Source organism: Sinocyclocheilus rhinocerous, unplaced genomic scaffold (genome assembly GCF_001515625.1).
Source record: "Sinocyclocheilus rhinocerous isolate Xijiao unplaced genomic scaffold, SAMN03320098_v1.1 scaffold1373, whole genome shotgun sequence".
NCBI classification, from domain to species: Eukaryota; Metazoa; Chordata; class Actinopteri; order Cypriniformes; family Cyprinidae; genus Sinocyclocheilus; species Sinocyclocheilus rhinocerous.
The window spans coordinates 125,932-137,478 of NW_015641107.1; the positions used below are offsets into that span (position 1 = coordinate 125,932).

General features: G+C 33.4%; 1 protein-coding gene across 1 annotated transcript; it reads left to right on the forward strand.

The window, feature by feature from the left end:
- The first annotated feature begins 2,216 nt into the window (after nt 1–2,216).
- cd8b (cd8 beta) lies at nt 2,217–5,881 on the forward strand. The gene is made up of 7 exons (XM_016571181.1): nt 2,217–2,303; nt 3,553–3,903; nt 4,464–4,550; nt 4,640–4,726; nt 5,035–5,068; nt 5,405–5,457; nt 5,569–5,881. Exons 1-6 carry the CDS (start codon nt 2,258–2,260, stop codon nt 5,421–5,423), a joined length of 624 nt encoding a protein of 207 aa, XP_016426667.1. The 5' UTR covers nt 2,217–2,257; the 3' UTR covers nt 5,424–5,457; nt 5,569–5,881.
- The last annotated feature ends 5,666 nt before the right edge of the window (nt 5,882–11,547 follow it).

Genomic DNA, 11,547 nt, shown 5'->3' on the forward strand with positions numbered 1-11,547 from the left:
TCAGGCTCCAGAGTCCCACACACTCAAAAACTTCATTAGTGCAGTTTATCTCGAATATGGAATGGAAAATAAGCACATTGATTTTGAGTTGAGAAATGTTGATATTCTGAATAAAAACCAACAATTTGACTTTGTGGTGCAAAAACAGGCCTGTAGTTTTGTTCTTCGGGGTTGTACGGAGTTACTGTCATGATGCTATGGTGGAATTTTCAGTGCATATAAATGAACAAATCTTTATTCATGAATTATTATGAACGAAATGTGTATGTCCAGCCTAGAGGCCTTGGAATAAACTTATCGTGATCTGCTCTATCAATATATGATTTCAGTGTAAAGCGGTTTTACACTGTGAGAAAAAAGTGTTTTCCAAAATGCATGATTAATCAGAGTTTAGTTTAAGTGCTTTTGTTTTTGTTTTGTTTTTGTTTGACCTAACTAGTAATTCAGCCAAAGTGATATGTGATTGAGTAGATACAACTGTGTCTATACAGTACCATACAGATTTTTTTTATTTTTTTTTGGAAAATATTTTTTAAATAATATATTTTATAGTTTTATGTATATTTTAACATCTTTATTTTAATGTAATACTTTTTTTATTAATACTTTTATGCATTTTCAGTTTTCTTCATCAGTAATTAAATTCAAAGTGGTTGTAACTTTTTTCTGCTTTACTTTTACTTTTTACGGCTGCAAATATTTAAGCATTTAAACTTAAGACATGTTGCATGATCATGCATTTATATGGAAGATATCTGGGAGAGCCTTCTGGCACACATTTTGGGGGCATAATGTGACATGATAAAAAGCAACACTACGAGATGAAATGTATTTTGTTTTCCACAGCGCAATGATGCTGATTATATGGCACCATATACTTTTTCAGTATTTATTTGGGTATTGGTTAAGTGATTTTATAGGTATCATCTACATTAATCAGCATTGGCAGTGTGTTTAGTTGAATGTGATTAATTTCCGTCTTACCTGATATTTATCGCAAGTGTTTTTATATTATGTGTTTGATTTGATGCAGTGCCAGCTGTGGTGCTCTGCGGACAGATGCAGGTGTTTCTCAGGTCACACACCTGCATTTGGGTTAAAGATCATTTTAGGAAAGACGTTTAGGGTTCAGCAAACCTGTGTGTTTTGTTTCAGAAGAACAAAGTCCTTTAATGTTCAATAACTGTGAAAATAATATAATGACCAGTGGATTTTTTCTAGTTTTGTAAATATGTGAAGTCCTAGCTATTGAAATTGATTGTCAGATGGTTTAGCTCTCAATTGTGAGTTCATAAATGCTTGCTTTGGGTATTGGTTAAGTGATTTTATAGGTATTATCTTCGTTAATCAGCATTGGCAGTGTGTTTAGTTGAATGTGATTAATTTCTGTCTTACCTGATATTTATCGCAAGTGTTTTTATATTATGTGTTTGATTTGATGCAGTTCCAGCTGTGGTGCTCTGCGGACAGATGCAGGTGTTTCTCAGGTCGCACACCTGCATTTGGGTTAAAGATCATTTTAGGAAAGACGTTTAGGGTTCAGCAAACCTGTGTGTTTTGTTTCAGAAGAACAAAGTCCTTTAATGTTCAATAACTGTGAAAATAATATAATGACCAGTGGATTTTTTCTAGTTTTGTAAATATGTGAAGTCCTAGCTATTGAAATTGATTGTCAGATGGTTTAGCTCTCAATTGTGAGTTCATAAATGCTTGCATTTTAACTACGTCAGTTTAAAGCTGCTAAACCTCTAACTTCTCCAACAACGTGTTGGTTCAAATATATGCTGACGTCTTCAAACTGCCTATTAAATCAACTCTACTCTCTATTACTCTAAAACATAATTAAAAAAGCTAAAATGGATCTTAATTTATATATTATTAACAGTGCATTGGGAAAATCAGTTGTCCAAATGTTGGAAAATCAGTTGATCAAATGTTGTCACTCTACACGCTGAAATATGAATTTGTACTTCAGTGCGTGGGCTTATTAAAATAATACCTTTCAATGCTTTTGCGTGTGCAATAGTCAATAGCTGCTATTTTCTTGCTAGCGAAACTTGAAATTTGTGTATTTCTGAAAAGTCTTTTGATTTTTCCTCAATCTTTTCTGTGTTTCCTCTGACTCGTTCTCTTATAGGCTGTCAGTAATTGGTTCATTGGCCCCACACACTGCAGGCCCTCCTTTCTGTGTCACACATGAATAACTGAAAGGAAAACACAGACACACAGTTGACAGCTCACACACAGACACCCAAGGATGACCCTCTCTTGCATATGCTTTTGTTTGTTCGTATGGATGGCAGGTAAGAACTTGCCTTAGCATTATATTTTAAGAACTGTCAAACTTTTAATGCGATCCAACCTGAAACTTAAGTACTACAGTAATATGAGCTCAGCGTGAGGAAGTCTGCAGAAGTCAAAGTAAATTGATGACTCTTTTGTTTGAATAATGTCATAGATGTATGTGTCGTCCTGTGAAGATGCTATTTTTAAAGAATTTTTTCAACTAATGTATTGTGACGGTATCGATGCTGCGCTGTAGGCCCAGAAACGTTTGGCATCCTTAGGCAATTACGAGATGTCTCGCGTTTTAAAACATATGGATTTGATGCAACTGTTTGTATATTTTGCTAACACAATACTTACACATTTAATAATATATAAAAGTTTCTGAAAAGAAACAGAATATCTATCAAAGGTGTGTTATAATGAATTACAAGCCACACTCAAGTCTCTCACACTCAAGATTATGTGGAATAACAGTTCGATCATTTGCATATAAATATATTTGAATGTAAAATAAATATATATCTGTATTTATATACATATATATATTCTCAAAAGGCTGACTATCCGTATTTTTATTTAACTGTTTTCAGTCTGGTCTGGTTTGTTTTTTTGTTTTTTTTTTGCTGGTTTTCCAGAATGATCTCCTCTGTCGAAGTCAGTGTTAAACAAAAATCTGTTTGCAACTAAAATCTGATTCACTAAAGACTCACTTTCATGTTTTCACCCTCTCAACCTATTTTGGATTTCACACCAAACTGAATATTGTATTTTGCGTGAATGGAATGTATTTTCCTTTCTCTGTCATATGAACTATAATGTTTTTCTTCTCATATATGAATGCCCACATATCTCAAAGTGTCAAGGCGAAAATGTGTTTTCCCCCCCAGGCACTGATAAGAGAGGAAAACTATTTTGCAAGAGGATATAGACAACACAAATTGCCTACAAGCCTTTTGTCTATTCAGGTTCCATTCTTACATAACTAGGAAATTACTGACTTGTGTGTATCTAGCTCTATATGGTCTATTGTGAAAGGGACTCTTTTTTTAAACTGAAACTTTTACTGTTGTACTTTCTACATAGAAAAAAGAAGCTGAAAAATATCTGCTTTAATTCTGTTTAGAGTATATCATTGCCCTTTGAATAGGTACCATTCAGACGCCTAACATTTTAAGTAGCTAGACTATATCGTTAAACCCAAAAATAAAAATGTGCATAACGAACAAAGCAGGACTTATGACATTTTCTTTGTTTCTCCTAAAGCGTCCGTGCTGCCCACCTTCCAAGCTACACCGTCTGTTCTCTACGCCAAAATCAATGGCTCGGAAATTCTGTCCTGTGAATGTCCAGATCACTCCTGCCAGGAGGTTTTTTGGTACCGATACCTTGAGAGGACAAAGACTCTTCAGTTCCTAGTGTATGTCAACAGCGCTGGCAGAGAGAAACATGGAGAACGCCTGAACGTCACTCGCTTCAAGGGCTCCGTGTCCTCTGGACAGAGGGTGGTCTACACCCTGCGTATAACAGGACTACAGGAGGATGAAACCGGCCTCTATTCCTGCATGTTTAAAACTAAGAGTATTATGCCTGTTGGATATTACATAATGCCTGGAGGTATAGCAGCGCTCTCCTTCTACCCTGTTTTTTTTTCTTGAGTTTCTTTCTTTAATGGTGCTAGCGTTGGTTAGTGAATGAAGATTTTAGGATGAAGAAAGTCAAGAAGACCAAAGTAATGAAACTGAGACACCTAATGTTGGTTTACAGAGTCATATTAGTAAAATCCCACTTGCATTGAGCTTTCCATCCCTTAAGTGTGAGGATCTTTACCTGGTGTGAATTAGGAGATGTTTCCAAATAATATGCGTTATCCTTTTTCATGGTGCCCCAGAACATCTCAAGATCTTGAAATAAATGACTAATCAGTGGAGAGATTGAAATAGAAGTGAAGTGTTCAAAGATTCCGAGATGTTTGGCCTGACAATCCCAGAGTTCTGTTAGTTTTAGCAGTCTTGACCTGTCTGGGATCTTCTAGTCTGGAAAGTTCATATTAATTGACTTGGTTGTCAAATTGCTGGACGCAGTGGGTGCAAATCTCATATCACCATAAAATGTATATAAATAAATCTATATGTATTTATGTTCTGTCTTGATGTTCTCTTTTCTTTGTTCTCCAGTGAATCCTCCAACAGTTCAGCCGCCAACTGTTAAGACCAAGAAACCCGTGAAGATCTGTAATTGCAAACCCTCCAATTCTCCTAAAGGTGCGGACTGAGCTGTGCTGTTGCTGCGTTAGATGTTGCTGATTTTGTGCTGTTTTGTTTTTTATTGGTTTCTTTGTGTTGAGTTGCAGGCTGTGAACGATTAGTGCTTTGGCCGGGCATTGGTGCTCTTCTGCTTTTGGCCATTATACTTGCGGGCACACTTTACTACTTCAGTCGTGAGTACACACAGTCACACATACACACAGAGCTCGCTCATGTCTTTGTAACACACTGGCACATCACAGTGGTCAGTTTGGCCATGTGACATGTTTACTCTCGCATACATTGTTTCAGATGTTCAGAAGTCCATTGTCAGAGTTTCAGAAGTGCTACCCTAACAGTGCTAATAGTTCAGTAACAGTATAAACTGTTCACCGTATAATAAAAGTGAAATTAATTTAAATAGGAATTCTGTATAAAATTTCATATGCATGTCAAGTCTGCCACATAAATGTTTTCTTTTTTATATATATTGGGACAACAGGTCTACCTAAGAAGTGCAGACATCGATTTACCAAGTAAGTCAAGAAATGTTTCAATCTGTTGCTGCATAATGAGATTTTCAGTGTTTTTTTTTTTATCAAATAATTTAATTAATGTTATTTCTATGACTAAAATGTCTCTAAACTGATCTGTGGCCCTTTTTTGGCCATGGAAATTAGGAAATAAATAGAAAGGTTATGGCTGTGGGTTATTTATCATTTGCGAAACGGGCGTATCGCATCAAAGCCCTTTACATAGGTGTTTGAATTGGTTCTATTTCGACAGTTTTAGTTTAAATCATTTGTTAGCCTATTTCTGCCAGTATGATGAGCTTTCACAGATTTTTTAAACTTTTTTAATTTTCTCCATAGGACGAATCCATTGCGATGAGGTGGAAGAACATACTCTTCATGTCGAAACAAATGTAAGCATGCATCTACATTTGGATAAAAACATGACTTACCTTTAAAAAGTTAAAATACAGTCTTTGTCTTATAATAAATAATCTCTTATTTTTTGTTGTTGTTATTTACAGGCAGTGGTCCTTTTTATCTCTAAATTGTGGACCTTGTAGAATTTTGCCATGGCTTCACTAATGTCAAATATATTGGGTTTTAGAATGTAAAAATGTGTAAATAAAAATAATAGCTTACATTTTCAGTTTAGCGTTTCATCTGACATTATTCAACTAACAGTCCACTTAATGAATTAGATTCATTGTCTAATTTGACTGAATTAAACCAGAGCTGAACATACCACCAGGATCACCCCAAAACCCTGAACTTGGACTAACCTCATCTGTCTTAATCGAGCTTTGAGTTTTGTTCTTGCCAGCACAGCATGTTTAATATGCGACTGAATGTACAGTTTTCTAATTATGATGTTCTTTTATCTCATATGCTGTCATGTTTTATGTTTTATGCTTTCATGTTATGCTCATTAAATAGTTATATTAATCAAGTTTAAATTAAATGTGTATCATTGAGTGATTCTGTGGGTTATTTCTCTGATGGCACTTGTTTGTTTTGGAGGGGTTTTATGGTGTCCCCCGTCTTACATATCTGAGGGTGTGTTGGTTAATGTGATTGGGTGTTATCAAGTTTCCCTCTCTGAGGGCGTGTGTTCCCATTATGAAACTATATTGATTGATATTGTCTCATCACAGCTAGAAAGTCTAATTAGCTTGACATATTTGTTATGTGTCAAGTCAGGGCAATAGACTACCTATATGTACATGTTCATAGTAAATGTGGTGAACTACACCTGTGGTTATTCTGCTAGAACACCTGCGAGAATTTGAGAAGAAATGACTTAATAGATCCACTAAAAATCACACCAGTAACAAATTGGTAAATGAACTATTTTTTAAATATTTTCTCAAATACAAGACATGATATGGATAAATGTAACATTTAAAATGAAAAGGATCTACAGTATAATACAAGGAAAAACAAATATAATCAAAAAATAAATAAAAGATCTGTCAAATAAAAAATGTGGGTATGAGAGTAACTGTGCTGCTATTCAAGCTGAATGTGCAGCTGTTCTTCCTGATACTTTGAGGCAAATGAACAAACCCCTTCCTGTGCAAAAAGACAGAACATTATCTCTCTCGCATCGCTCGTTCAACTTTGAGCTCCTCAGCGCTACACTAAAACAAAACCACCACAGAGAAACCACAGCCCTTGCCGCATGGAGAGCGTCACAGGCACAGACTCTTAACACAAAACCTCCATTACACTGTTTAGTTCAGTCTCTGTACTAAAGCAACATTTTATCATTAGTTCATCAATTTTCCAGGACTTCCATAAAATAAAAAATAAAAATAGATGGAGTAGAACAAAGGTCAAAGGAAAAAAAAAAACATTATTCTAAAACATCAATTTTATTTATTTATTGATTGTAGAAAATGACATGTACATTTTCAATGTTAAAACATTTTTTTCTATTTTTCCACAGAGCAAACAGAGTTCATTAAATACATACATCTAGAATTATTTAATTCAATATAAAAATAGAAAGTGCACAAAACTTGAAAGTGTTTCAGCTACATTTGGCAAATGCTTTATAACAGTAATACATCGCTACAACTGTGTACAGTTCTTTCAGTCTTCCTAATTTAAAGCAAAGAAAGGAAAGTCAACTTGAATGAGCTGTAAAAATATATTTAATCTTAATAAAGTGGATATTCTCAAATGCAAAAATTTATATATAATACATATCTTGCTTGAGGACTAACTTTGTGTTTTGTTTACAATGTGCAAATATTCTGAAAAAATAACCAAAATTATTTTTCTTTGTGGTATCTTACCGGCTTTCTTTGTGATCTTTGTCTTTACCGGTGAGCATCTGCACACAACTCATGAAAGAATCTGACATGAGATACAGACATTTACATTTGATAGAGTCTGATGAATTTTCACCCATTCCGATTCAAAAACATTATCATTGTATTTACATTAAACTGTGTGCTTTATTACCATGTTTAGTTGAGTTCGTCTATGTTCTGTGTCTCAAGTAGGTGGAATCTATTTTGGGTCACGAGACCAATACCTTCGACCATGACGAGTTGAAAATTACAGTAAATAAATTATAAAATTATGGTAACATACATAAAAAAATTTATATTCACTGACAAAAGTGAATACTTTCAGTTAACAATTTAAAAATATTATGAATAAAAATACTAGCTTTACATTTATAATATACTTACATCACTTTATATGTGAGATTTCAGTAATAAACAAAGGTAATTGCAGATTTTATAATATAATATTTTATAAATTGTATTATACACACACACATTGTAAAACACTGTAAAAAGGGATTTTTCAAAGTTGTAAAACAAGGATTATTGGAGTTTTACAAGAAAATACAGTTTCACAAATTTTTCTAAACATTTTTCAGAATATATATATATATAGCTATAACAAATGTATTTTTACAAGCTTGTATTATTTTAGCTTTTTTGTAAACATCCTTGTGATTAAACAGAATCATCATCCTGTGCAATAATACTGAAGTAAAATATGATCACACAGCTATTTGTAGCAATTCATTACTTAGAATGCTGTAGAAAAAAGAGGGAAATTTATGAAGCAAGTCAACACTGATAGACATAATTATGAGGGACCTATAAAAAGTCCTGTCATAAATGCATTTCTGTGAAGTGTTCAGAGCGCAGGTGGCATTTAAAAACTGGCAAATAAATGTTTTCGATTTGCTGTTTCTTATTACCTTTTACACCTGTACACCTCTCATTCAACTTTAAATGACAAACAACACTGAAGTAAACATTGAAGTATCAGGTTGATTCTGCATCGTCTAAACCTTATGAGAACTGATTAAAAACAATTCAAATGGACCCCAGAAAAAGCATGTCAGTCACATTTCTAAAAAGTGCAACTCTACTTCGTAATATAGGGATTTTGAGAAGCATTGAAAGAACCTGAAGGAAAAATAATTAGTTAATTCAGAAATGATTGTTATTAATTTAGCACATACAGCACTGAGACCACAAGTAAAGTCTCAGCTGAACAATAAGTTTTAAAAACGTTACCAAGAAACCAATTCTACTTACATCAGGGTATGATCTGTTGTAACTAATCCGTCCCTCTGTGCTTCAGTTTGATGGATACAGTGTTTGAATCACCTGAACTGAAGAGAATCCTAATGCTGCAGCGACTGAAAGTCTGTTTTTACTGATCACTCTCTAAACTGAGCTCTCTGGAGTGGGCAGCTGTTTTACTTCATGTAATATTCCTCTGTTGTGGTGCGCGTGAGGATGAGTTGGCCCTCTTTCTCCAAGGAATCCCCAGGTAACCCCCATCCCCCTCACCTTCACCTCTGTCTGGGTTGTGTTTTGGGTCTGAGACCCACATCTCTGAGATCAGGTTCTTTTGGTGAGTCAGACAGGGATCCCCAGGTAAGAAATCAGTGAATGATGAGAAATTACCCAAACTGAGAAAGTGACTCAAAGCTATATGGGGGGCCATGGAAACTGAGGGTGGACCGCCTGTCATAAACCGTCTCTCCGTTTGACTGGAGGTCTTCCTGAACACCCACCCGCCAGATATGAAAAACAGAATCTCCCTTTAAAGATGGGTCAACGCTTTTTTTTTTAATGTTGTTTTTGATTAAAAGTGTGAAAAAGAATGTGTTTTTCTTCATTTTCAAGTTTTTAGCAATGCAATTTCTAAAATCAGTACTGTATCATTAGGTCAGCTGATCACAAACATTGAAATATAAATTAGAAAAAGTTAATGAACTTTCTTATTTTTTTATAATGATGTACAAAAAAAGAAAGTAATTTTTTAAGTAATTATTATTGTTTTGTTTCACTTTTATGATATAATTGTATTATTATTATTATTTAGTCTATTTTTATTTATTTATATAGAATATAAATATCTTGGAAATTGTAATATTGCAAACTCATATTGTACCTATGTAAACAACAACAACAACGATGATAATAATAATAATAATAATAAAACTGAAAATATTAATAAATATATTATTTATTATAACAAAATTATTCGTTTTGTTGCAGTTTTATGCTGTAATTGTATTATTATTATTATTATTATTATTTAGTCTATTTTTATTTATTTATATAGAATATAAATATCTAGAAACTTTGTAATATTGCAAACTCATATTGTACCTGTGTAAACAACAACAACAACAACGATGATAATAATAATAATAATAATAATAATAAAACTGAAAATATTAAAGGGGTCATATGATGTTGCTAAAAAGAACATTATTTTGTGTATTTGGTGTAATGAAATGTGTTTATGCGGTTTAAGGTTCAAAAAACACATTATTTTCCACATACTGTACATTATTGTTTCTCCTCTATGCCCCACCTTTCTGAAACGCGTCGATTTTTACAAAGCTCATCAGTTTTAATAAATATATTATTTATTATAACAAAATTATTCGTTTTGTTGCAGTTTTATGATGTAATTGTATTATTATTATTATTATTATTATTATCATCATTATTATTATTTAGTCTATTTTTATTTATTTATATAGAATATAAATATCTAGAAACTTTGTAATATTGCAAACTCATATTGTACCTATGTAAACAACAACAATAATAATAAAATCGAAAATATTCATAAATACATTATTTATTATAAGAAAATTATTAGTTTTGTTGCAGTTTTATGATGTAATTGTATTATTATTATTTATTATTATTGTTATTAAATTATAATGTAATAATAAGTGTTGTTATTTATGAAACTGTTATTTAGTCAATAATAAGTTATGTTATTATTATTATTATTTAATAAAATAATATATAATTTAATGTATTTTTTAAATAACAGCAATAATTGTTTTGTTAAAGTTATTATTTTATATATGTATAAGTGTTATGATTTTTATTAGGCTATTATATTGTCTATTTTATTTTATTTTATTTATTTTATTTTATTTGTATACCTGACAGGTTCGTCAACAGATTTGTTTTTGTTGCTAATGTCGTAAACTCATATTTCCACTGTGTAACTACATGGTCTACGTGAATGTTACGTTAATTTCCAGGCGACGTAAATATAGGCTAAATGACGTCAGACCGCGTTGCGAAATATAGAAGAGAGGTGGCGCTGTTGCTTGTGATGTAACTGTGTGGGCAGCATCATTCTCACCCATTCTCACATTATTTGGAGACTCGCTGAACGCCTACAGAACATAGTTGGTCTGAAGCTTTCTTACAAAGCGATGAACATTTTTCCACTCTTCTTGGGAAACATTAGGCTATATTGTGACCCTGTCATGACGTCACGTGATACTGCAGACCTTTTCGAGTTTTCCCTCCTAGATATGATAGCACAAACACACTTTTCATGCAAAACATTTCACAAAACGAAGATTTAAAATCACAAACAGTCTCGAATGAAGACAACAAATGTTACTTTAGGAGAACTGAATTCATACCTCCACTAATCACCATGACACCCAGTTGGTTAAAATTAATTGCAAAAAATGGCTCATAAAGTGAGGTTAATTTCATGCATGTGTTATCCATGTGTAAATTATAGATGAGCATTTTTCATTCAGCATTTGTAACTTTACTGTATATCCTGACTACGATTTCGTAAGACGCGTTTGAGTGAATGAGAGTGAAAGAAACAGAAAATGTCTTTGAAAGTGAGCGTGTGTGAATATTCACACTTCATGTCTAGTTGTGCATAGGCTAAATAGATCTTAAAAACGTGAAAGAACAAATCGCGCGGACGCCATAAACAGAAACATTCCGTGCATATATGTAATAGCCTTTGTGTACCCTAACGTCACATTTTCAAAGCTGACTGAACGTTACAGGGCCAATGTCGCCCACCGAAGCTACATGTAGGCTACAGCCCCACTCAGAGCGCGTCACATGCGGTTTGACGCGCGATCAAAGAGCTGCTCTGCAGGTGCATGCAGACCCCCTTCAGGTGCACGCATGCTGCACCACTGCACTGACAATACGACAAGCCACTTACAAAAC

Excerpts from the sequence above, each read along its gene's own strand:
- cd8b (XM_016571181.1), top strand. The coding sequence starts at position 2,258 with ATGACCCTCTCTTGCATATGCTTTTGTTTGTTCGTATGGATGGCAG. Across the intron at positions 2,304-3,552 it reads TTTGTTCGTATGGATGGCAG|CGTCCGTGCTGCCCACCTTC; the intron begins GTAAGAACTTGC and ends TTTCTCCTAAAG. Across the intron at positions 4,551-4,639 it reads ACCCTCCAATTCTCCTAAAG|GCTGTGAACGATTAGTGCTT; the intron begins GTGCGGACTGAG and ends GTTGAGTTGCAG.